This window comes from Podarcis melisellensis (genome assembly GCF_964234715.1).
Source record: "Podarcis melisellensis genome assembly, chromosome: 8".
Lineage (NCBI taxonomy): Eukaryota > Metazoa > Chordata > Lepidosauria > Squamata > Lacertidae > Podarcis > Podarcis melisellensis.
Window position 1 is genome coordinate 87,326,414 of NC_138540.1, and position 26,610 is coordinate 87,353,023.

Below are 26,610 nucleotides of genomic sequence, written 5' to 3' on the forward strand. Positions count from 1 at the left end.
TAAAAAGTAAGGGGAAATGTTTGTGCATCTTATGAAGCGAATAGCCGCTGATCGGGAGGGAGATAAGGGATTTTGAGATAAAGGAGGCTGCCTGGGAGTGGGGAGGTAAAGACAATGAACTTGCAAGGAGAGGAGACAGGAAGATTAAAGCAATGAGGAGAGAAATTAGAAGAAAAGGAGGAGCAAAAGACTGTTCCAGCTAAGGAAAAGACACTAAGGCAAACAAGAGGGAAGGGGGTGTTGAAAGGAAGCAGCTGATCAGCTGATCAGCAAGCGATTGGGAGGGAGATAAGGGACTCTAGAGATAAAGGAGGCTGCCTGGGTGGGGGGAGGTAAAAGCACATGAATCCTCAGGATTTTTGCATTGGGTCACCCCAAATTCACCATCAGATCACATAGCATGTCCATGGCTAGATTCTGCACCAAAAAAATCACACATCCACTGTTTCGTTCAGAATATTTTTCCCCTTGTTCTCCTCCTCTAAAAACTAGGTGCGTCTTATGGTCAGGTGTGTCTTATGGAGCGAAAAATACGGTATATGTGGGCATCAACCGTTCTGCTTCCTCCTCCTCCTTGAGAGGAGGCACATTCATTGCCAGGAGCTGTACCTAAGAGGCAGGCAGACTGCAGGCTTGCTGAATTTTACTAGGAACCCCCCCCCCCAAGATCAACCAACAAGAGCCCAGTAGCCATACAAGACATAACACTTAGAATTTAAGGGCAGAATGCCTCTGACCATTCACTCTGAGCCTGTTTCCATTCCAGAACCAGATATTCCCCGCAACTCCTGACTCCAGCTCAGGTGAGCATAGCAGTTTTGTTGCTGATGTTATGAAACAGTCGAGAGTCAGAAATCCTTCTCGACCTACAACAAACCATTCAGCGCAAATCACTCTGCACACCTGCAATTGGCGCAGAATTTCGGAATGGGCAATGCACCTTATATGGAGGGAAGTTTACCTGGGACATTAGGCCTGGCAAACAGATGTAAAGTTCTGCCAATGGGCTGCAGCCCTTCTCCCCACTTTAAGGTGAATATACCCCCCAACCCCCCCCCCACACTTGCGATCTGCAATAGATGGAGGGGCGAGGGAAGAGGTGCCTGCACACACCTGGACTACTCACCTGCCTGGGGCCTGAAAGAAGAAGAAGAAGAAGAAGAGGAAGAAGAAGAAGAAGAAGAAGAAGAAGAAGAAGAAGAAGAAGAAGAAGAAGAAGAAGAGGAGTTTGGATTTGATATCCCGCCTTTCACTCCCCTTCAGGAGTCTCAAAGCGGCTAACATGCTAACATTCTCCTTTCCCTTCCTCCCCCACAACAAAGTGAGTGGGGCTGAGAGACAAATCAAATCAAATCAAATATCTTTAATACGGTCAATGACCAGAAAGTAGGCTGAGAGACTTCAGAGAAGTGTGACTGGCCCAAGGTCACCCAGCAGCTGCATGTGGAGGAGCAGAGACGCGAACCCAGTTCCCCAGATTACGAGACTACCGCTCTTAACTACCCAGAGATTGTGGTGTTTTGTTGCCTGGCTGCATGGAGGCAAGCAGCAATTTGCAGGATATCCCCCCCATTTTATTGCAGTTATATCCCACCCTTTTGTTATCCAAGGAGCTGAAGGAGGCATGCATGTCTGCCCCCTTCCTCATTTAATACCCACAACAACCCTGTGAGGTAGGCTAGATTGAGAAGAAGACAGCCCTCCGATGTATAGAGGATATATTACACCGCTGAAATTAGCTAAACTGTATAAGACAAATAATAATTGTTGGAAATGTAAAGAAAATGAAGGAACATTTTATCATATGTGGTGGGAATGTAAAAAAGTAAAGAACTTCTGGGAAATGATATATAATGAGATGAAAGGGGTGTTGAAATATACATTTTTCAAAAAACCAGAAGCATTCTTACTTGGTATTATAGGTCAGGACATTAATAGTCAAGATGTTAAATTGTTTTTATATGCAACAACTGCGGCAAGAGAAACAGGCAAGTTAGCCCAGAAATGGAAACAAGAAGAAATTCTGACGAAAGAAGAATGGCAGATTAAATTAATGGACTATGCAGAATTGGACAAAATGACAGGAGGGATTCGAAACCTGCGGGACCAGAGATTTACAGAAGATTGGAAGAAGTGTATGAATTATTTGAAAAGCAACTGTAATCAACAAATTACGCTAGTAGGACTACAAGAAGTTTTTGTAAGGAGAAATATACAAAGTGTTACAATGTAGAAAAAGATAGAGATATTGGTTATGAGTTTGAAATGTAATAGGGAAGATAAGAAATGCATACTGAGAGATTAGATTGCAATATTTTCAGACAGGATTGGTGGAAGTCAAAAATTTGAATAAGATGTAAAAATATGTTTAATTACTGTTGAAAATGATATGTTAAAAAAAACTAATAAAAAATTATTTTAAAAAAGAGAGAGAGAGAGAAGACAGCCCTTGCTAGAATCAGATTTTGCCAGAGGTAGAAAGGAGGGATACTTTCAAGGAAAAGAAAGCATAACTTGCAACTCTGAGCAAATGGAAATAGGGGCATGCCTGTCATTCCAGAATAATTTTCATATGAGGGGTTACCGCCTGAGGGTCCCCACATTGGAGGCAGTGTGGTGTAATGGTTGGAGCATCAGGCTAGGAACTGGGAGACTGGAGTTCAAATCCCCCCACTCGGCCTCTTTCAGCCTAACCTACCTTGCCAACAAAGGTCCGTATAGTTAAAGCTATGGTTTTCCCAATAGTGAGAGCTGGACCATAAAGAAGGCTGATCGCTGAACAATTGATGTATTGAATTATGGTGCTGGGGGAGACTCTTGAGACCAGTGGCATAGCGTGGGGGGTGCAGGGGGGCCGTCCGCACTGGGCGCAACATCTGGGGGGGCGCGCTCCATGGGTTAGGGGGCACAAAATCCACGGGTTAGGGGGCGCAAATTACTTGCCTTGCCCCGGGTGCTGACAACCCACTCTACGCCACTGCTTGAGAGTCCCATGGACTGCAAGAAGATCAAACCTCTCCATTCTGAAGGAAACCAGCCCTGAGTGCTCACTGGAAGGACAGATCCTGAAGCTGAGGCTCCAAGACTTTGGCCACCTCATGAGAAGAGAAGACTCCCTGGAAAAGACCCTGATGTTGGGAAAGATTGAGGGCACAAGGAGAAGGGGACGACGGAGGACGAGATGGTTGGACAGTGTTCTTGAAGCTATAATCATGAGTTTGACCAAACTGCGGGAGACAGTGGAAAACAGGAGTGCTCTGGTCCAGGGGGTCACGAAGAGGCGGACATGACTAAACGACTAAACAACAACCTCACAGGGTTGTCGCGTGGATTAAATGAGGGGGAAGAATCACGCGTGGCACCTTGAGTCGCCGGGAGAAAAATGCGGGATATAAATGCAATCGGTCATTAGGACCGGGAGACTCTGTGCTACAGCCTCCCCCGAAACATAATTCATCACAAAACTTCGCAAAAATATACCTTGGCATTTTGCAGTGCGCGCGCGTAAAACTAAGACTCTGCGCGGCGCCTTAGCGTTCATGCGCGTGTGCATTTAGCCACATGCGCTCGGGGGAGACTTGATACACCCCCCCTTACCCAACCAGAGTGTATCCTGGGGGGGACGGACGACCCGATCCTGAAGAAGGGCGACTCTAGCAACCGATGCGCGCAGTATTTCCCACGAAGCATCCACAGCCGGCAAAAGCAGACGTGAAAAAGGACCGTGGGAAAATGTGGGGGGAACAGGGGGCTGCTGCGCCCTGGCTGGTGGGAACAGCTGGAGATCAAAAGAGCAAAGAATACCATTTAGCAGCAGTGAAACCTGCACCTCCAGGAAACTGCAGGGGGGCAGGGGACGGGGGCGCACGAGGAGGACCCTACCTGATTCGTGCGTCCTTCGGGGCAATCCCTGGAGCTCAGTCCATTCTCTGCGCGCTCGACTCCTCGTCTTCCAGCTCTGTGCGATTCCTCGGTTGCTCTGAAGGAGGAAAGCGGAGGTGGGGACCTCTGAGGCGAAGGAAGCTCGGGGCTCGATTCTTTGTCGTTGTTGTTTTTTGGAGAGGATGTCCCTCCCAGTAGCCTTGGTAGTTAAAACTGCTGCTTTATATAATCAGGGAAATCGACCCTTCTGGCGCACTTAGCGCTGCTTGGGTCAAGGAGCTGCGACCACAGTGCGGGACGTATTTTCCTTTTCCTTTCCTTTTTTTTGAGAGGGAGAGGAAAACCTTCGGATCAGGGCGAGGGTGAATGTCCGTGATGTGTTTCCCCCCAGCAACAAGGCTAATAACTGATGCGTGCAAAGTCACAATAAAGGGTCTCCTGACCATGGGCAGAGTGCCCTTTCCTTCCGCCTTGCAAACGAGTGGACACAGCTCCCCACCACACGTACAGGTGTTTTTTTGGGGGGGCTATTAATGTTCCTTTTCATTCAAAGGATTCCCAAAGTAGCTTGCAAACGATAAATAATAAGAACATGACTGAATACCACAAACGCAGCACAAGTCATATAGAATAATTGACAAATCGTCAGTGAAACAACTGCAATCTATAAAACACTGTTAAAGCAACAGCTAAAAAAAATTAAGCTAAGCGTCACAATTAAAGCAAAAGTCCTGTTATATGATTCACAAATCAATACAGCATTTAATCGATAAATCAGTTTTAACAACATTAATGAAACAGCAAGCAGAATCTAAACCAAAGGCTGAGATGTCCAGAGGGGCTCAAGTCTTTCAGAACCCTGCTTTTTGTTTTGAGAGCACTGCCAGCATTTGCACATATATTATGATTCTTTTTTTATTATTTAGACATCTTTCACCCTCGGGCGGTTTAGAGCATTAAGACACAATGTTAAAAACTGCTTAAAACAGCTTACAGTCATGAAACTAAAGGCCTACACAGTCAATTTCCTACAGGATGTGAACAACCAAGCAGTGGCATAGCATGGGGGTGCAGGGGGGGCCGGCCGCACCGGGCACAACATCTGGGGGGGGGCGCTCGCACTCGCAGCTCTCTGCCCCTACCTGGCTCGAGTGCTAAAATCCACGGGTTAAGGGGCGCAAATTACTTGCCTTGCCCCGGGTGCTGACAACCCATGCTACGCCACTGCAACCAACAGTATGTATAATTTAGCATATTTTTGGGGTGCAAATCTGCATCCTGGACCTTGTGCACCGACCGCCCCCTTTCCACCTGAGTATTTGAAGTGCCTAGCAGTGCCTTTGCCTACCATGAGGCCAGAACAGGTGGCTGAAGGTAGCAAGCGGCCGTGGACCTGTAATTTTTAGACAAAAAGCCGGCAAGTGGAGCTATTAGAGAAGTTCATAAATGATGTCTGGAATGGAGAAAGTGGAGAGACGAATGTTCGTCCCCTAACACTGGACACCCAGAGAAGCTGAACCCTGGAAGATTCGGGAAACGTAAAAGGAAGTACTTCTTTATGCAGTTAAACTGTGGAACTCCCTGCCACAGGAAGCAGTGATGGCCACCAAATTGGATGACTTTAGAAGATTAGGCAAATTCATGGAGGAGGAGAGCGCTCCTGATGGGCGCTAGCCAGGATGGCTGTGCGGCAGCGATGATTCTGAATCCCAGTAGCTGGAGGCCACAGGAGGGGAGAACGTTCTCATGCTTGGATCCTGTGTGCGAGGCATCCACTGAGCCCTCCATTAATAATAATAATAATTAATAATAATAATAATTAATAATAATAATAATAATAATAATAATAATTAATTTATTTATACCCCCACCCATCTGGCTAGATTTCCTCAGCCACTGTGGGCAGCTTCCAACAAAGATTAAAAATACATCAAAATGCCACACATTAAAAATTTCCCTGAACAGGGCTGCCTTCAGATGTCTTCTAAATGCCAGGTAGTTGTTTATCTCTTTGACATCTGATGGGAGGGCGTTCCACAGGGCGGGTGCCACCACCGAGAAGGCCCTCTGCCTGGTTCCCTGTAACCTCACTTCTCACAGGGAGGGAACCGCCAGAAGGCCCTCGCATCTGGACCTCAGCGCAGTGGCGTAGCGTGGGTTGTCAGCACCCGGGGCAAGGCAAGTAATTTGCGCCCCCTGACCCGTGGATTTGTGCCCCCTAACCCGTGGATTTGCGCCCCCTTACCCTAACCCCCAGATGTTGCACCCGGTGCGGCCGGCCCCCCCTGCACCCCCACGCTACGCCACTGCCTCAGCGTCTGGGCAGAACGATGGGGGTGGAGACGCTCCTTCAGGTATACTGGGCCTTTGAGGCTGTTTAGGGCTTTAAAGGTCAACACCAATGCTTTGAATTGTGCTCGGAAACTTAAGGCTCTTTTGCACCTCTAGTTCATGCCAATGAGGCTCAGGCAAGCCGGATAACTGCCCAGCTCACGGGAACCAGCAGGCTAGAATTGGTTTACCCTTTGGAATTTTCCATCCCAACCTTGTTTGTGGGCAGGCAATCCTGCCCATGGAATCTCGTGCTTCAGTTGCTACTTGAGTGTGTCTGGGCAGACTCCCTGCCCCGGACACGCAAGCTCATCTAAGCCAAGTCTAGCCCTCGCCCGCCACCCTGTGGACACTCCTTTTGGGGAAAAAGAACAAAAGAAAACAAATAGTTTTATGCAGAAAGTGGGTGCCATTTAAATAACATAATAGCAGCAGCAGAACAAATGAACCAGCAAGGTCAATGTCAATTTTGTTGTTGTTGTTTAGTCATTTGGTGGTGTCCGCCTCTTCGTGACCCCCTGGACCAGAGCACGCCAGGCACTCCTGTCTTCCACTGCCTCCCGCAGTTGGGTCAAACTCATGCTGGTAGCTTGCAGAACACTGTCCCGCCACCTCGTCCTCTGTCGTCCCCTTCTCCTTGTGTTATTTTTGCCATCTCATTTTTGACCACATCTAACTTACCAAGGTTCATGGTTCTTACATTCCAGGTTCCTATACAATATTTTTCTTTACAGCATTGGACTTTCCTTTTGCTTCCAGTCAATGTCAATATCAACACCCCCCCCAAAAAAAAAAGATAAGAAAAGAAAAGCAAGAAAAGGAGAGAGAGAGAAGAAAAGAAAACACGACATATTCTGATCGTCTTGTATGAGCACTCTCCGCGTGTCAAGAAAGGTAGCAAAAATCCCATGTTTCACCTGAAAACAAAACCATACTACAGTGGTACCTCGGGTTACATACACTTCAGGTTACATACACTTCAGGTTACATATGCTTCAGGTTACAGACTCCGCTAACCCAGAAATAGTGCTTCAGGTTAAGAACTTTGCTTCAGGATGAGAACAGAAATCATGCTCTGGCGGCGTGGCGGCAGCGGGAGGCCCCATTAGCTAAAGTGGTGCTTCAGGTTAGGAACAGTTTCAGGTTAAGAACGGACCTCCAGAACGAATTAAGTACTTAACCCGAGGTACCACTGTATAATGTTGTGCAAGGGCACCAGTTGGTGTGGAAGCAATGCAAACTCAGTGTGGCCATGTCTGGGCATGGGGTGGGGGCTGTATGGCGTGGGGCAGGGCGGAACAGCATGGATCAGTTTGCCATTGGTCACAAGAAAGGAAAGACAGGAGATACCATACCATGGTCTGTCCAGAGGACAGGACGCTGTCCATCTTTCAAGTGCTTCGATATTAACATTCAGTTAAAACGAGTCTAACCGGTAAGGTCACAGCCGGCCCATACATTTGACGAGAGACAGTGTGGTGCAGTGGTTAGAGCACAGTTTTCCAAACCATGCGTCGCGACACGTCGGTGTGCCGGCTTGCAGTGTGCAGGTGTGTCGTGCAAGTGCTCCCCCAGGGCTGGAAAGGGGTTAGTTCAAGCTCCGGTTTGCTAGTAAAACTGCATTTCTGTGTCGTGAAATGAGGCATGTCTAAAAGGGGCGTCACCAAGAGGAAAAGTTGGGAAAGCTCTGGGTTAGAGTGATGGGACTCAGACCTGGGAAGCAGCAGGGCTCGGATTCTCAGATGTCAAAGAGAAAAACAACAGCTACCAGATTTTTAGAAGACATCTGAAGGCAGCCTTGTTTAGGGAAGCTTTTAATGTTTGATGAATTACTGTGTTTTAATATTTTGTTGGAAGCCGCTCAGAGTGGCTGGGGAAGCCCAGCCAGATGGGCAGGGTATAAATAATAAATTATTATTATTATTATTATTATTATTATTATTATTATTATTATTATTATTATTATTATTATTATTATTTCTCCCACTCATTGGCCATGAAGCTCCCTGGGCGGCCAGTCACTGCCTCTCTCAGACTGACCTACCTTGCAGGATTGTTGTTGGGATTAGATGAGTAAGAGGAGGACCGCGTAGGCCACTGTGAGCTCCTTGGAGGAAAATATGGGATGCAAATAAAATAAACAAATAATGCAGCCCTGGACCGTTGGCACCTAGCCAGGATGGCTGCGCTCTTCCTCCACAGTCAGCCATGCTTCTGAATCCCAGTTTCTGGAAACCACAGGAGGGGAGAGTGTTGGTCTTGTGTTCAAATCCTGCTCCTGGTTTTCCACTGGGACATCTGGTTGGCCACAGCGAGAGCAGGAGGCTGGACCAGATGGGCCACTGGTCTGATCCAGCAGCCAGGCTTTTTCTTTCGTTCTCATGGAACCTCCAGGCCCAGAACCAGTCTATCTGGATTCCTGGGTTCTTTTTTTCCTTTCAAATTTTTTTTATTGATTTTCCAGAATTTTAAACAAACAAACAAACAAACAAACATAAATCTTAGCTGTACTTACTCCAACCTTAGTAACATTGTTAAGTGACTTACTCGCATCCCCTGGCTGAGTTTCAGGGTATATGGTCGTAATAGTTTTCCGAAACCAAATTTCTCATAAAAGTTAACTTAATCACTTAACATCCTTCTTTCTTTTCATTTTAACTTTAAACATATTATTCTCTAAGATCACATATTTAAATCCTAAGCCTATCTGGTATTTGCAAGTTTTTCCAATTAAGTTATCTTAGCATATTTAACTCCATGATCACTGCAGATGGTAACAGCAGTCACGAAATTAAAAGACGCCTGCTTCTTGGGAGAAAAGCAATGACAAACCTAGACAGCATCTTAAAAAGCAGAGACATCACCTTGCCAGCAAAGGTCCGTATAGTTAAAGCTCTGGTATTCCCACTAGTGATGTATGGAAGTGAGAGCTGAACCATAAAGAAGGCTGATCGCCGGAGAATGGACGCTTTTGAATTCTGGTGCTGGAGGAGACTCTTGAGAGTCCCATGGACTGCAAGAAGATCAAACCTCTCCATTCTGAAGGAAATCTGCCCTGAGTGCTCACTGGAAGGACAGATCCTGGAGCTGAGACTCCAATACTTTGGCCACCTCATGAGAAGAGAAGACTCCCTAGAAAAGACCCTGATGCTGGGAAAGATGGAGGGCACAAGGAGAAGGGGACGACAGAGGATGAGATGGTGGGACAGTGTTCTCGAAGCTACCAGCATGAGTTTGACCAAACTGCGGGAGGCAGTGGAAGACAGGAGTGCCTGGCGTGCTCTGGTCCAGGGGGTCACGAAGAGGCGGACACGACTAAACAACTAAACAAAACAAAGCCTATTTAACTAAATAGTCTTTAAATTTCATCCATTCCTTCTGGTACTCCTCCTCCTTCGGGTCGCGGATTCTTCCAGTCAGGTCGGCTAGCTCCGAAAAGTCCATCATCTTCATGGATTCCTGGGTTCTTAGGGGCATTTGGTCCACGATGAGAACAGGAGATGGGCCTCCTCTGGCTCTTTTTATGCCACTGCAAGAGCCCTGAGATTCAGCTGCACAGGCTGTTGCTGCAACTCAGAAAGGCTTTTCCAGCGGCCTTTGTTTTGTTGCCGATGAAAACCAGCCAGAAGGAGACAATTGGCCTGTGTTGCCTCCCCAAGCTCCCATCCGAGGAACCCTCGGTCCTTCCCCAGCTCCTTTATTGTCTCCAGGAGTCCAATTTCAAGACGGGAACCATCCATGGGGACTTCATATGCCACTGGCCACGTGCGGAGAGAGGAGTCTGGCTGGACGCTGGCCAAGCCCAGACAAAGGCCCAGTGAGAGAGGCACACGTGGTCAGCCCTGAGGGACGCCTTGCCGCTCAGCAGCCTTCCACAACTGGGTGTCCTCTAGATGCTTTATTGTTATTCGTTGCATTTGTGGCCTTTTTCTCCAAAGAGTACAAGGTCTCGCCACAACAACCCTGTGAGGTAGGTTGGGCTGAGAGGCAGAGACTGGCCCAAGGTCAGCTTCAAGGCCTATGGGTGGGGATGCGAACCCTGGTCTCCCAGGTCTTAGTCCCACACTCTAACCACTGTGCCACACTGCCTCCAGTCCAGAGTCATATTCAAAAAAATTCCCTCTGTAATATTCTTCCTGCAAGATTCAATTCTAGTTCATGTGTGTTTGTTTGTGTTATGGTCAAGTTTAGTGGTGAAGCACAGAAGATTTCATCTTAAATCCCCCAAGACTGAGAAAGTCCGTGCTCTAAGAACCCGCAGAACTGCTGGAGGTCCCTGCAGGCCTGCCTTTCCCCAAACTGGATGTCCTCCAGATGTTTCAGACTACAATCCCCATCAGCCCCAGCACCATGCAGCTGTTCTCGCCGGGGCTGATGGGAATTGTAGTCCAAAACATTAGGCATATGCACAGCTTTTAGCTAGATAGTCTGAGCTGGCGTAATGGCAGCTTTTGATGTTCTGTCTGCGTGTACAGTCACAGAGTCATAGAACTGTGGAATTGGAGGGACCCCCAGAGGTCATCCAGTCCAACCCCTGCAATGCAGAAATCCCAGCTAAGGAATCCTTGAGGGATGGCATTCCAATCTCTGCTTAAAAACCTCCAATGTGGGCAAGCCCACCGTCTTTGAGGTAGTCACCTCCACTGTCAAATAGCTTTTACAATGGACACTCGGGTTGCAAATGTGATCCGTGCAGGATGCATGTTCGCAACCCACAGTGGCGCATCTGCGCACTGGTTGCAATTCGGTGCTTCTGTGCATGTGCAAAGCGCAATTTAGAGCTTCTGCGCATGCGTTACCACCGAAACCCGGAAGTAACCTGTTCTGGTACTTCCGGGTTTTGGCGGTTCCGTAACCCGAAAAAAACGCAACTTGAAGCATCTGTAACCCGAGGCATGACTGTAATAATAATAATAATTTATTATTTCTGCCCTGCCCATCTGGCTGAGTTTCCCCAGCCACTCTGGGTGGCTTCCAACAAAATATTAAAATACAATGTTATTCCTAAGGTTTATTTAGAATTTCCTTTCTTACAATTTAAACCCACCGGTTAGAGTCCTCCCCTCTGGAGCATCAGAAAACAATCCATCTTCCACCTGACAACCCCTTTATGCATTTGAAAATGGCTATCCTATCTCCTCTCCGTCTCCTCTTCTCCAATGGACTTTGTTTTGTCCTTGTCTCCAGCTCCTTCAACTGCTCCTCATCAGGCTTGGTTCCCCCAGACTCCATCATCTTGGTTGCTCTCCTCAGCACACCTTCCCGCTTGTCCTTCTTAAACTGTGGTGCCCAGAAGTGCCATCTTCGCACTTGAATTCGCTCTCCCACCAACGTGGATGGCTTTAAAAGAGGATTAAACAGATTCATAGAGGAGAAGAGCACTACCAATGGCTCCTAGCCCTCTGCTCTGAACACCAGTTGCTGGAAGCCACAGGAGCTGAGACGGCCCTTGTGCCCGGATACTGCTTGCTGGTTTCCAATTAGGGGACTGCAAGAAGATCAAACCTCTCCATTCTTAAGGAAACCAGCCCTGAGTGCTCACGGGAAGGACAGATCCTGAAGTTGAGGCTCCAAGACTTTGGCCACCTCATGAGAAGAGAAGACTCCCTGGAAAAGACCCTGATGTTGGGAAAGATGGAGGGCACAAGGAGAAGGGGACAACAGAGGACGAGATGGTTGGACAGTGTTCTCAAAGCTGCAATCATGAGTTTGACCAAACTGCGGGAGGCAGTGGAAGACAGGAGTGACTGGTGTGCTCTGGTCTATGGGGTCACAAAGAGTCAGACACGACTAAATGACTAAGCAACACAACAACCTGATTGGCTCCTGCAAGAACTAGATGGGCACTTGGCCTCATCCTGCAGGCTCTTCCGATATTCTGATGTTATGTTCTTATGAAGTTCCTTCAGTGGAGAGGCCAAATCCTAATGTTGTTGATGTTTCTGGCTGAACACCAGATGGCACCTGAGTCCTGCTTGTTCACTCCTTCCCTTGGTTCCCAAGAAGACTTTTTCCTTCAGGGCCATTTCCGTGGAGCAAAAGGGCTGGTGGCACTTCTACAGTTCACCACCCACCCAGTCCACTTCCTCCTCTTCCTCTCCATTACTATATCAGTGCCCCTGATATTACCAGTGGAATCAGCCAGGGGGGCCAGTGAGAAAACCATCAGGTGGTGCTATTAGAGGAGGAGAGCGCAAAATATGGTCTGAAGCTCAACATCAAAAAAACGAAGATCACGGCCACTGGGCCCATCACCTCCTGGCAAATAGAAGGGGAAGAAATGGAGGCAGTGAAAGATTTTACTTTCTTGGGCTCCATGATCACTGCAGATGGTGACAGCAGTCACAAAATTAAAAGACGCCTGCTCCTTGGGAGAAAAGCAATGACAAAGCTAGACAGCATCTTAAAAAGCAGAGACATCACCTTGCCAACAAAGGACCATACCTATAGTTAAAGCTATGGTAGTGATGTATGGAAGTGAGAGCTGGACCATCAAGAAGGCTGATCGCTGAAGAATGGATGCTTTTGAATTCTGGTGCTGGGGGAGACTCTTGAGAGTCCCATGGACTGCAAGAAAATCCAACCGATCCATTCTGAAGGAAATCAGCCCTGAGTGCTCACTGGAAGGACAGATCCTGAAGCTGAGGCTCCAAGACTTTGGCCACCTCATGAGAAGAGAAGACTCCCTGGAAAAGACCCTGATGTTGGGAAAGATGGAGGGTGCGAGGAGAAGGGGACGACAGAGGACGAGATGGTGGGACAGTGTTCTCGAAGCTACCAGCATGAGTTTGACCAAACTGCGGGAGGCAGTGGAAGACAGGAGTGCCTGGCGTGCTCTGGTCCAGGGGGTCACAAAGAGGCAGACACGACTAAACAACAACAATGGGGCTGGTGGGTGCCTTGCGGTTCACTCACTGGAAAGGGTTGTGTCCCTCCCCTTGGTGGTTTTCACTTGCTGGTGGAAGGACAGCAAGGAGAGAACCAGCCTGGCATCCCTAGGCAGGGAGTTCCAAAGTTGCCTGGGAGCAGCGACCACCAAGAAGGCCCTTTCCTGCATCCTCACCACGGGGTCCTGAGAGGGTGGGGAGCCTGACAGAAGGGTCTCTCCTGAAGACCTAGGGCCAGGGCAGGTTCATATTGGAGGGGGGGTGCAGGATATGGCACTTCAGACAGCATGGGACGAAGGGGGCTTGCGCAGTAGAAAACCCCAGGGATGAGTGTGCCATGAATTCGTGTGCTATGGGGCTCCCTGGAAAAGACCCTGATGTTGGGAAAGATGGAGGGCGCAAGGAGAAGGAGACGACGGAGGACGAGATGGTGGGACAGTGTTCTCGAAGCTACCAGCATGAGTTTAACCAAACTGCGGGAGGCAGTGGAAGACAGGAGGGCCTGGCATGCTCTGGTCCAGAGGGTTCATGAAGAGTCAGACACGACTAAACAACAACAACAACAACAACATTAGAGGAGAACCATTTGCAAGATGCTTTGTCTGCCAGAACCACTTTATCCTCCACCCCCCCTCCTTCCCCGCCGAGCTTGACAACCTGTGGTCTATCCATGCGCAAAGGCGCATCTGCCTGCAACACCGCACTGGCGCGCAAGGGTTAATGCCCAGCTGGTTGGGGGACGGGGATTGGCTGCGGCCGGAAGCCAATGGGGAGTGAGCATGGAGGCTGAAAGTCACCCTCGGCAAGGATTTGGGTGGGGAGGGAGAGGGGAGGGTGACAGGCAGGCCGGTCTTGTCTCCATGCCACCTCGCAGCCAATCGCAGCCCGGCGGGGCTGCCTCTCCACCACTGCGGCGGCTGGGCATTGGCTGGCGTGCTTGGCAGGGTGGGCACCGCCAGCCCTGTGCAACCACCCCGAGGGCCAGGCTGGGTCATGCTGGCCCTTTGGTGCACTCTAGCCTGCAAGAGGCGGCCGGGTGTGTGTGCGCGCATCCTTGCAGAGAGAAGGCTTAGATAACCCCCTGGCCAGATCCCCTGCTTGCACTGCTCCAAAATGCCAAACCCTTTGTTGCAATGGAGCACAATTCGTGCGTGTGCAATAGGCTTAACTTCAGACGGCACCTTTCCTTTAGATTAATAACCTTTCAGGCTGGGAGGGAAAAGCAAGCAGGGAGCAGACTGTTCCAAAGATGAACTCATGGCAGGAAGGCACCTGGCAAATGTCAGGCCTCCTGGGCGTGAGTGGTGGCATGGCAGCAGCTGAGACTGCCACCGTGGGGCATTGTGGGCTGTGAGATGCCACCACCAATCTCTCCTCGGGCTCAAATTTAGAGAAGACCCTCAGCCTCAGCACACTCGCCCTTGCGTGTAATAGGACAGCAGCAATCTACTTTGCAGGGTTGTTGTTAAAGGTGACTGAGAGGTTGCAGCAGGATGCTGAGCATTTGAAATGTATTATATTAGGGACGCGGGTTAAACCAGAGCCTAGGGCTTGCTGATCAGAAGGTCGGCGGTTTGAATCCCCGCCACGGGGTGAGCTCCCATTGTTCGGTCCCTGCTCCTGCCAACCTAGCAGTTCAAAAGCACGTCAAAGTGCAAGTAGATAAATAGGTACCACTCCAGCGGGAAGGTAAACAGCGTTTCCGTGCGCTGCTCTGGTTCGCCAGAAGCGGCTTAGTCATGCTGGCCACATGACCCGGAAGCTGTACTCCGGCTCCCTCAGCCAATAAAGCAAGATGAGCGCCGCAACCCCAGAGTCGGTCACGAATGGACCTAATGGTCAGGGGTCCCTTTACCTTTAGCCCCCCATCCTGCTTAACTTCAGCAAGGCCCTCAGACCCCATTCTTTGGGACCCCCTGACAGCAGCCTTGGATTTCAAAGGAAGTCCCAACTCTTAAACCCCTAAATTAGGAGAGTGTTTAAAAAAGAAAACAGGCACCCAAACTCTCCTTTGGGATTTTTCTGTTTTGAAACCAGTCCAGGGTTTGCCACTGCACACAGACAGACGCTGTGTCAGCAGAAATGCCCTTAACGGGGCCATTTCTGCCATGCCCCTTTCAAAGAGGAACGAGAGCCCAGCTGCCAACGGCTTTTGCCAGGCCAGCACAGCTTTCCGCGTCTAATTATTAGGGAAATGGGGGAAATGAGCCTGCCCATCTGCGTCCTCTAAATGTCAGCAGAGGCTCAGCGATAAGGGCCCACTTCACCCAAGCCGGCGCATTGACGCAAACTGGAGTGCAGCAGGTTGAGTGCCGAGATAAAGCCAGATTTAAGGGGAAGTTTTTGTGCAAGTTCTCCCGGTCTGATTTTGCAACAGAGTTCTGCTTTCCCTAAGCTGGCTTTGTAAACATTTCCAGCTATGGGTGTTTTATTCTTTTACTACAACTCCCACTAAGGGACATGGGTGGCGCTGTGGGTTAAACCACAGAGCCTAGAACTTGCCGATCAGAAGGTCGGCGGTTCGAATCCCCGCGACGGGGTGAGCTCCCATTGCTCGGTCCCTGCTCCTGCCAACCTAGCAGTTCAAAAGCACGTCAAAGTGCAAGTAGATAAATAGGTACCACTCTGGCGGGAAGGTAAACGCCGTTTCCGTGCGCTGCTCTGGTTTTGCCAGAAGCGGCTTAGTCCTGCTGGCCACATGACCCGGAAGCTGTACGCCAGCTCCCTCGGCCAATAAAGTGAGATGAGCGCTGCAACCCCAGAGTCGGCCACGACTGGACCTAATGGTCAGGGGTCCCTTTACCTATCCTCACAACATCCCTGTGAGGTAGGTTAGGCAACAGCTGGCCCCCAGGTTCACACCCAGTGAGCTTCACAGCCAAGTGGTGATTTGAACCCAGGTCTCATGGGTCCTAGTCTGACACTCTAACCACTACACCACACTGCCTCTCACACTTGTTCCTCTCCCTTCCTTTGTATCCTCACAACAAACTTGTGAGGCAGAGAGAGAGAAAGAGAGAGAATGAGTGGCTCAAAGTCACCCCGTGACTTTTTTTTATAATAATAATTTTTATTAATTTTAACATATAAATTATAATACGTACCACAAAACATTATCACTTATACAATCTTTTTTGGACTTCCATCAGCACCTGTGATGATCCACCGTTTTAACCACCTCTTATGCATTTCTTAAATTTATATTACCTTTAAATGTCTTAACTAATTATCCTCCCCCTTATCCATTTTTGCAATACTTCCAATAATACTCCTCACAAAACTTCTTGCAAACCTACAAACGTCGTCTGATCTTCACAAATACTTTTCAAATAGTCTGTAAATTTACTCCAGTCTTCCGTGAATTTCTGGTTCCGCCGATTTCGAATCCTTCCTGTTGGTTTATCCAATTCTGCGTAGTCCATTCATTTCGTCCTCCATTCTTCTTTCGTCGGTAATTCTTCTTGCTTCCAATTTTGGGCCAATAATAATCTTGCTGCCGTTGTTGCATATAAAAAGAGCTTACAGTCCTTTCTATTTATATCACTCCCTACAATGCCCTGTAAAAATGCTTCTGGTTTCTTTATAAATGTATATTTCAACATTTTTTTCCATCTCATTATATATCATCTCCCAGAAGCTATCACCCCATGAGTTTCATGGCAAAGTGGAAATTTGAAACAAGGATGAACACTAAGCAACAAATTCAGCTTTCCAGTGCCCAAAAAGTTTCTCAGAATTAAAACTCTGGAAACTCTGGATTCAAATACAATGAAATTTAAATGTCGGTGCAATTTCACGGCAGTTCTATTTGCCAGTCCAGTCCTGTTTGATCGTTCAACCTGCTTTTCATAAGCTTTGCCGCAAGCAGAAAGGATCTCTTGATCTTCTGAGGTCTCAGCCAGCTGGCAGGATCACTTCTGGGGCAGTTGGGCGAGGCTGCTTTTTGGGGGGGGGGATAAAAATATTTATATACTGCTGTGTCATGGAAACACATCACAGTGGTTTACAACAATATAAAAAAAGTAGAACAGGTTAGGTCTCAGAATTTCAGGTCCACCAGTCTCTGGTCGGCTTCCCACATGCAGAGACAATGGGGGAAAGCCCGTCTTATTATGGGAATCTATTTTAAGAGCGTTAAGAATAGGCTGAGGCTGGATCAGGCCCAAAGGCTCATCTAGCCCAGAATACTCTTCTCTCAATGGAACAACCAGACGTCTCTGGGAAGACTGCAAAAAGACTTGAGCCCAACAGCACACTAAGCACTTGTGATTTCCAGCTTTCAGAGGCGTGCTCGGTTTTAGGATTCGGCTGTGGCATGTCGAAGAACAGAAGGCACGGCTCCTGAGCACATGCAGAGCGCTACGGACTGAGCAACCCCAGCCCACTACCTCAGGAATCCGGGTTCAAGGGGTGGGATTTTCAGCTCATGTGTTGCAAGGCAGGTTTAATTTCAGCGGGGCTTCTGCAGGAATTGATGCGAGCAAGCTGGCACACGACTCCAGAGAACCACCTTTGTACACACTTCTTCAAGTGCTGAACCAAATATTCCTGCGCTAACAAGTTCCTTCCTGGGCTGTTTGCCTGCTACGCCACCCCTTTCCGAAACCAGACAGCTAGGCTGCAGAGTTCTGCATGCTTCCCACTGAAATGAGCGGCCTGTTCCGGAACCAGATGTGTGTCTTCCTGTTCATTGCTGCTGGAGAGGCAGTGAGAAGAGTCACCCTAGCCAGGAATTTCTGCCCTGGAGGACTAAAGCTTTGATCCCCAAAATACAGATGATAATAATATATTTTTATTTATATGCCCCCCATTCACTCTGGGTGGCTTTCAACAATTACAGTAAACTCTCTCTATATATATTAGAGGGATGCGGGTGGCGCTGTAGGTTAAACCACAGAGCCTAGGACTTGCCGATCAGAAGGTCGGCGGTTCAAATCCCCGCAACGGGGTGAGCTCCTGTTGCTCAGTCCCAGCTCCTGCCAACCTAGCAGTTCAAAAGCACGTCAAAGTACAAGTAGATAAATAGGTACCGCTCCAGCAGGAAGGTAAACGCTGTTTCCGTGAGCTGCTCTGGTTCGCCAGAAGCGGCTTAGACATGCTGGCCACATGACCCGGAAGCTGTACGCCGGCTCCCTCGGCCAATAAAGTGAGATGAGCGCCGCAACCCCAGAGTTGGCCACGACTGGACCTAATGGTCAGGGGTCCCTTTACCTTTATATATATTAGAGTACACCCTATTTTCTGGGCTGTAATTTGTTTTAATGGATTTTAATACTATATTCAGGCATGTCCAAATCACAATAGACTGCGATCTATTCCCACTAAAAAAAACACCCGGCAGGGATCATGTGATCTGACAGGGACGCCCCACGATCAACCGGTAGATCACAATGGACTGGTTGGACATGCCTACCGTACTGTATATCAGGCATGGGCAAACTCCAGCCCTCCAGATGTTTAGGACTACAATTCCCATCATCCCTAGATACCAGGACCAGTGGTCAGGGATGATGGGAACTGTAGTCCCAAAACATCTAGAGGGCTGAAGTTTGCCTATGCCTGCTGTATATTTAAAATGTGGTGTTCTGTCCTGCAACCCCATGGTGAAGGGTGGACAATAGTCTAAATAGCAATAGAAGTAATGATGTAATCAGAATAATATTGCCTCTCCTGACGTAGTACAGTTGGTATTAAACTTGTGTTTCATCTTGTTTTGCTAAAGCTGTTGTAAGCTGTTCCTGGAGTGTTTAATAATAATAATAATAATAATAATAATAATAATAATAATAATAATATTTTTTATTTATACCCCGCCCTCCCCAGCCAAGGCCAGGCTCAGGGTGGCTAACAAGCATTAATAAAAACAAGTTGAATGAATACAACTTAAAAGATTAAGATACAACATTAAAATATTGAAACAATAAAATATTAAAATGCAGCTTCATCACAGGAGGAGAAAGGAAAAGGAAAAAAGAAAGAGGGTAAGGGAGTCAAATTGGCTCCAAGCCAAAGGCCAGGCGGAACAACTCTGTCTTACAGGCCCTGCGGAAAGAAATCAGATCCTGCAGGGCCCTGGTCTCAGGAGACAGAGCGTTCCACCAGGCCAGGGCCAGTGTTGAAAAGGCCCTGGCTCTGGTTGAAGCTAATCTAACTTCTTTAGGGCCCAGGACCTCTAGGGTGTTGCTATTTATGGACCTTGAGGCTCTCCGTGGGGCATACCAGGAGAGGCGGTCCTGTAGGTACGAAGGTCCTAGGCCGTGAAGGGCTTTAAAGGTCAAAAGCAGCACCTTGAACCTGACCCTGTACTCCACCATGGCAGAGACCCCGTGAGGAGCCTCACTGCAGCATTCTGCACCCGCTGGAGTTTCTGGGACAGCTTCAAGGGCAGCCCCGCGTAGAGCAAGTTACAGTAGTCAAGCCTGGAGGTGACTGTCGCAGGGATCACTGTGGCAGGTCGAGGCGGGAAAGGTCAGGGGTGGAGAGCAGAGCAGCCTTCTCCACCATGGATAATGCCAGACCTTTGAACTACAACTCCCATCAGCCCCCCGCCCAGACAGTGGGGCTGATGGGAATTGTAGTCCCAAACGTCTGGCAGCCCCCAAGCTGAGGAAGCCTGCTTTAAGCAAACCAGAAAACCTTGAGGACTAGCGGCTTTCCCAGTTCTAATTACAAAGTGCTTTAATTTCCAAAAGGAGAGGTGCTCGGGAGGCCGAGAAGGCCTGCTTAGAAGACTTCCCCTCAGATTGCAGATATCTGGTGGCGGAGGTGGGCTTCTTGCTGAAGTGTGCAAAGCCAAGGCACTCTGCAGATGCTCAGAGGCAGCCAGAGGTGGGTGGCCAGAGCACCGGGACTGAGTCTCGCTGCAGCGCGCCCCCACCAGACTCCAAATAACTCAGAGGAAACACTCCTAAAAAACATTGTTGTCGTGTTTAAAAGATCCCACGTCTTAACGATCAATTAGCACCCGCTCCTCTAGCCGTTGGGGGGTTAAAAAAGAGGCACACCCCCCCTTGGACACATGATCACCGGGTGCCTGGATCCCAGTGACCAACTGCTGGCCAGCTCTTCCGTGACTCGGATGTCATGCCTTTCTGGCAGTCCAGCGGCGCACCGGCAGGGAGTTCCGCAGATTTTTCCCAAGGCAAGGAAAAAAATAATTAAAAATTCCCAACCCGCTTTGCTTTTTCGGTGTGTTCCGATACAGGTGTCCCATTTGCAGCCACGTCACTTTGTTGTTGTTGTTTAGTTGTTTAGTGGTGTCCGACTCTTCGTGACCCCCTGGACCAGAGCACGCCAGGCCCTCCTGCCTTCCACTGCCTCCCGCAGTTTGGTCAGACTCATGCTGGTAGCTTCGAGAACACTGTCCCACCATCTCGTCCTCTGTCGTCCCCTTCTCCTTGTGCCCTCCATCTTTCCCAGCATCAGGGTCTTTTCCAGGGAGTCTTCTCTTCTTATGAGGGGGCCAAAGTCTTGGAGCCTCAGCTTCAGGATCTGTCCTTCCAGTGAGCACTCAGGGCTGATTTCCTTAAGAATGGATTGGTTTGATCTTCTTGCAGTCCATGGGACTCTTAAGAGTCTCCTCCAGCACCAGAATTCAAAAGCACCCATTCTTCGGCGATCAGCCTTCTTTATGGTCCAGCTCTCACTTCCATACATCACTACTGGGAAAACTATGGCTTGAACTATATGGACCTTTGTTGGCAAGGTGATGTCTCTGCTTTTTAAGATGTTGTCTAGGTTTGTCATTGCTTTTCTCCCAAGAAGCAGGTGTCTTTTAATTTCGTGACTGCTGTCACCATCTGCAGTGATCATGGAGCCCAAGAAAGTAAAATCTCTCACTGCCTCCACTTTAAGAGGATCACTTTAAGAAAATGCTAAATGAGCGTTTTTGCCTTTGAGAACAAAGGCTGAACAAAGCAGGCCAAAGAAACTGATTGTTAGCTGCCGCTGAGCAGCTCAAGTAACGGGCAGAGGCTCGCACACTTTTAATTACGTTAAAAAAAAGGCCAGGGGAAGCTTCCTTGCCTTCCTCATTCCAGTAGCTGAGTGAAAGCTACGTGCGGTTTCTCAAAGAAAAGCACTCTGCACATGCTCAGGACCACGCTCTTCACTGCGCCTTCCCGCGGGACGACCTCCTGGCTTTGAAAATGGCCCGATCTCCCTGCGCTCTCCTTTGCTTGGCGCCTTTGCTTCCCGTTTCCCTCTTGGCCCGGTCTTGGATGAAGCGGGGCGCTCTGCCCATGCTCAGAGGCACCCTTCCTTACCAACACGCGCCCTCCCCATTGCCTGTGTGGTGTGGGGGGGGGGGAGAGGAGAGAAAGCTCCTTCTTCTGCTGGCGCTCCAGGGCGGCGTCCCTTTCCAACAAGCCCCACAATTTTCCGTGCGCCCTCGTCCCGCTGCGCGTTTTTACGCAGGCGGCGGCGGTGGCGACGGCGCCTTTAAGCGGCGCCCGCTTCCTCCGCCTGGCGTGTGTGAGTCGTCCGGCCCAGCCCAGCCTCCTCCTCCTCCTCGGCGTCCTTTTTCCTTCCCCTTTTCCCCCTCTGCTCCTCCTCCTCCTCCTCCTCTTCCTCCCTCCTCGCGGTCTCCCGTCGGCGTTGGCAGGCTCCTGCGGGGGGCGCTCTCTTTCGGCTTCCTCCCCAAGCCCCCTCCCCGCCCCGACCGCCTCCAGCCCGCCTGCCGATGGCGGGGAGCCCCGATGGCTCCCTCTCTGCCTGCCCGGAGCCCCGGGAGCCTTAGGTGAACCCCGCCTCGGCCGGCGCAGGAGCAGCAGCAGCAGAGCCACCGAGCTTTGTGCTGGCGGCGGCGGCAGCAGCGACGGGAGGGGGCCTGCCGGTGGCTCGGATTGCGCCCGCCCGCCTTGGACGCCCGCATCCCGGGCGGACCTCTCTCCCTCCGCAGCCCTCCTCCCCGCTCGGGAGCCTTATGGGGGGTGGCAGGAAGCGCCTCTGCCCTTTCCTGCCTGCGGGGAGAACGCGGCGGCCGGGCTGGGCGCGCAGGCTCTGAGAGGCAGCCCCGGCACCAGCAACTGACCAGTGGCCTTTGCAGCAGCGGCGGCGGCACCAGCAGCACCGGGGGCGGCAGCCTGCCCCCCACCCCACTCCAAACATGAGCCCCCCCTTGGGGAAATAAGCCCCCTTTCCTCGGGGGCGCACGGAGCGCCTTTCGCCCTCTCCCCCCACCCATCGCATCTCCCTTTCCAGCGCCCTCCGTCCCTCCCTCCGCCGGCCCGGTGCTTGGAGGCTTCTATGAGTGTCCGCTTGGGGGGAGGCCAGCAGGAAGGTAGCCCCCCTCGCCCCCGCGGCGGCCCGGCTCCGGGAGGAGGAAGAGGAGGAGGACGATGTCTTTGCGCACCGCGCTGGCGACGGGCAATGAGCGCAATGCCGAGACGGTGAGTCCCGTTTGTTTACCGGGTGCTGTGAGTGTGTGCGCGCGCGCGTGCAAGAGCCGGTGGGGTGTGTGTGTATGTGTGGGTGGGTGGGTGGACGGGGTGGGGTCGGGGTGCGCCGGTGGCCCCTCGTTTGGCCGGTGCGCGCGCGCGCGCCCGCCGGCTAGCCAGATGGGGGGCTCGCTTTTGCGCCCCCAGCCACGGAGCTGGGCACTGCGGAATGACTGGCAAAGGCAGGATCCTCTCCTCTCCACCCCCCCACTGCCCCATCCCCCAATCACTAGGGCGGGCAGCAAAAATCATCACAGCCTTTTTTCTCCCATCGATCCGTTCCGGGACGGCTGAGCCAAGCCCGGCGTTGTTTTCCGGAGGCGGCTCTCGAGGTGACCCACGGGGCCCGGCTTCTTGGATCTCTCTCTCCGGGGGATGGAGCGCGCGACCCCGAGACCTCCTTCACCCTCTTCTGATGCGGCCTGGAAACACGGGTGGATAAGCCGCAGGGGGAGGGAGGGGGGACACCCCACCCGCCTAACATTCTCCCTCGATTTGGCAAAGGATCCGCCCGCGAGGAAGGCCTGATGCCATCCTGATGGGCATTGTGCCCAGCCCTGAATGCCCGTTTTGCTTCCTCTGGCCTGCTGTTGTTAGGTAACATTTGGGTCTGGGAGCCAGGAGGTTTGGCGGCTGTGGGTTGCGGTGGTGCCTGCCGGTCAGTCGGGCAGGGTGGGCTTTCTCCCATGCGCACACCCCCAGGTGGGCAGTCAGTAGGGGATATTCACGCTGCTGGTTGGCAGAACCCCAGACAGATGCACCTGTGTGTGGAGGGGGGGGGGTCCTCTCTGAGAAGGCAAGGGGGTTCTGCTAATCTCCGCAGAGTTCCATGCGGCGGCTGCTTATTTTGATGTGATGCAAAGGGCCTTTGGCTGCTGTCCGTGGCGGCCCGGAGGGCAATCCTTTGTCAGCCACGGAGGGTTTAAGTGGGCGCTGTGGAGGCACCGTTCAAACACTCAGGCTGGGGCCTGTGTTCAGGATCCAGGTCTTTCCCCCCCTGCCATGCCAGAAGGCCCTTACACAGTGGCAGGCCTACACAGAGCGGGAGCAAGCTGTGAAGTCGAGGGATTCTCAGCCTTCATTCCTCTGCCTGTTGTGAACCCAAAAAAACAGCACCCCGGAGATTACAAGAGGAACGTTTTCCCAGCCAATTTGTTCAGAGTGCTTGGTCTCTCTGCTCTGGGGGAAACGCTCTGTTCCAAAATATTATTCCTCAAGGCTGCAAGATGGATGGCTACTTGGCGGATATTGTGTGGAGCTCTGAATGGCCACATACTGACCCACAAGGCCCACGCCTCCTGCACGCAGCTGGCGGTAGTCCCTCCCTCTGCCAAAGTAATGCCCAGTGGCACTACCAGAATCCTTCATGGCCAGCTCTACATCTTGCATCTTACTCTGAATATTAGGCATTTGGCGTTCCGGAAATTTAACACACAAGTACCTAGCCTTTATGATGGCTTAGATAAGCCAGGAAACGGAATACATAGCTTGAGATCTTGGGCGCTGCAGTGTTTGGGTGAGATGGAGCTCAGGGTGGGGGCAGCAGTTCAGGGGGTCTGAGTTTCTCCTTCCCCTCCCCCCGTGGCCTGGGACAGGCGTCCAGAGCGGCCTTTCTCAACCTGTGGGTCCCCAGATGTTGTTGAACTACAACTCCCATCACCCCTAGCTTGCAAGGCCAGAGCTCAGGGATGATGGGAGTTGTAGTCCAACAACATCTGGGGACCCACAGGTTGAGAACTGCTGGTCTAGAGGCATCCTCCTTTAGCGCAGAGGGCGAGAGAGGGCCACCCCAGGTTATAAGAACATAAGAAGAGCCAGGTGCTGGATTAGGCCAGTGACTCACCCCCGTCCAGCTTCCTTTTCTGACTGTGGCCAGCCAGGTGTCTCTCCTGGAAAACTCTTGAGCACAACTACAACTTTGGAGGTGTTTTTAAGCAGAGGTTAGATGGCCGCAGGTGGTGCTGTGGGTTAAACCACAGAGCCTAGGACTTCCCGATCAGAAGGTTGGCGGTTTGAATCCCCACGATGGGGTGATCTCCCGTTGCTCTCTCCCTGCTCCTGCCAACCTATCAGTTCGAAAGCACATCAAAATGCAAGTAGATAAATAGGTACCACTCCGGCGGGAAGGTGAACGGCGTTTCCATGCGCTGCTCTGGCTCACCAGAAGCGGCTTAGTCATGCTTTCTGCCGGTTCCCTCAGCCAATAAATTGAGATGAGTGCCGCAACCCCAGAGTCGGCCACGACTGGACCTAATGGTCAGGGGTCCCTTTACCTTTAGATGGCCGCCTGTCGTGTATGATCTAGCTGAGATCCCTGCATTTCAGGGGGTTGGACTAGATGACCCCTGGCGTCCCCTCCGATGCCACAGTTCTGTGATTCCATGGCATAACTTTCACTGATCTTGGAATAAATTGCTTTGGGGTTAGGGGCTGGGAGCACAGACCTAACTACAGAATGCAGTTCTCCTGGATGGAGGGATGAGAGAAGGAACCCCTGACAATTTCTGCTCTTTTAATACAATAACCCCAGTCTTAAAACATATGCTTTTGTTCTTACCCAGAAGTAAGTCCACTGGGTCTTAACGACCAAAAAAGTATACAATAGGTTCTGGTTTTCGACTTTAAAAATCTCAGGCGAGCCACGGGCTTCCTGGGCATGTCTCTCTCAGCCTCGGTTCCCCGGCGTGCGAAAATCCTAACGCGAGCGGCCTACCTTGCAGGCTTGTGGCAGGAAGGGACTGGAAGGGCTGTCGCTCCTAGCTTGGCATGCAGAGGGTCCCTGGTAGCATCTCTGGGTAGGGCTGGGAGAGAGAGCCCTTGTCTGAAATCCCGGAGGGTCCATCTAATCAATCAAGAGGGACAGCGATGAGCCAGTGGTCCGATTCAGCATGAGGCGGCTTCCTCCGTTCCTCAAGAAGGAAGCGTCATTGGCCAGGCAAGCCGCAAATGTACATGGTGATGATAATGAAGATAGCAGTAATAGAAGAAATCTGTTATCCAGTCTGATAGGCGTGCGGTTCCAGTTGCATCTGGCATGCGTGAGAGAGAGAGAGAGAGAGAGAGAGAGAGAGAGAGAGAGAGAGAGAGAGAGGCAGAGAGGCCTGTCTTCCTTCTCCCCCAGACGGTTCATTGTGAAATCCAGGTCTTCAGCCGTCACGGCCCACGTGGCTTTGAACGCACAGGTGAGACCGGCTTCCAACCCAAACAACGCTAGTTCACACCTTTGTTGTTGTCATCGGAGGCATTTCAGGATCTCGGCCCCACCCTGTGCTGCTGCTGCTGCTGCGGCTGCTGTTAGCCGTTCTCGCCAACAACAAGAGCTCCTCTCTGTTGCAACCACCACCACTGCTGTGTTTCCATGGAAGCGAAATCCTTGCCACGGCAGCCACGTGGGCCTCGCCCCACAGCCTGTCCTCGGTGGCAGCCACGCTCAAACTCGCAGGGCGGTGGCGAGGAGAAGGGTGCCTCTGAGCATGCGCCAAGCCCTCAGTGCCGAGCTCGTCTCCGCCCGCCTGAGTTGGGGGCTCTGCAGAAACAAACCCTGCGGGTCAAGGGACGCACCCAAAGGACAGCGATGGCCACCGACGCAGACGGCTTTGAAAGAGGATTGGGCAAGTTAGCGGAGGACAGGGCTATGGTTTTCTCAGGTTTTGGGGTAGAGAAGATGCAAGCCTGGTCCTTGCGGCTGGCAGGTATTGCGAAGGCTGGATGAGGCCTTCTCCTCTGCCGGAATCAAGGGAGTGGGAACTTCCTCCTCCGTTTCAACAGCTCTGAGGCTCAAACCCTGAGATGCAGCCATTGACCTCAAGGACTCTCAGCCGGAGAATATTTCTCACCCCGCTGACCCCTAGGCCTGCGCTGACCTGCTCCTGACGCATTTGGTTTATCCTCCTGGCCTACTTTGCATGGCTGTTGTAAGCATTCCGGAGGTGGTTATGTGAAGTCTTTTACACGCGGAGAAACTGACCATGAAGGAGATTATGACGATGGATCAACGTAGGGGGCATGTATAAGGGCCTCCCCAGAATTTCTTTGACCTCCCAGCCAACAGGGAGTTGTAGCACATCTAGAGG

The 26,610-nt window shown here is 50.9% G+C and overlaps 2 protein-coding genes and 1 long non-coding RNA gene across 7 annotated transcripts in view; 2 read left to right on the forward strand and 1 right to left on the reverse strand.

Annotated features, from left to right (window-relative positions):
* EXOC3L2 (exocyst complex component 3 like 2) overlaps positions 1-4,184 on the reverse strand; it is a 53,231-nt gene extending 49,047 nt beyond the window's left edge. The window contains exon 1 of the mRNA XM_081921980.1: positions 3,883-4,184. The gene's annotated coding sequence lies outside the window, so the exon portion shown is untranslated. The remainder of the gene's footprint in view (positions 1-3,882) is intronic.
* Positions 1-20,512, forward strand: part of LOC309376260 — a 40,196-nt gene extending 19,684 nt beyond the window's left edge. The window contains exons 2-3 of the long non-coding RNA XR_014171128.1: positions 17,964-18,845; positions 19,574-20,512. This is a non-coding gene — a long non-coding RNA (uncharacterized lncRNA). The remainder of the gene's footprint in view (positions 1-17,963; positions 18,846-19,573) is intronic.
* A 1,146-nt stretch (positions 20,513-21,658) lies between these two features.
* The window catches only part of MARK4 (microtubule affinity regulating kinase 4), a 78,692-nt gene continuing 73,740 nt past the window's right edge, over positions 21,659-26,610 (forward strand). For 2 of the 5 annotated variants that reach the window (XM_081922015.1, XM_081922016.1), the window contains exon 1: positions 21,662-22,489. In XM_081922015.1, coding sequence (XP_081778141.1) covers positions 22,439-22,489 — 51 coding nt within the window. In that variant the 5' untranslated portion in view covers positions 21,662-22,438. Of the gene's footprint in view, positions 22,490-26,610 lie in introns of all 5 variants that reach the window. The other 3 variants (XM_081922013.1, XM_081922014.1, XM_081922012.1) reach the window with 3 other exon arrangements.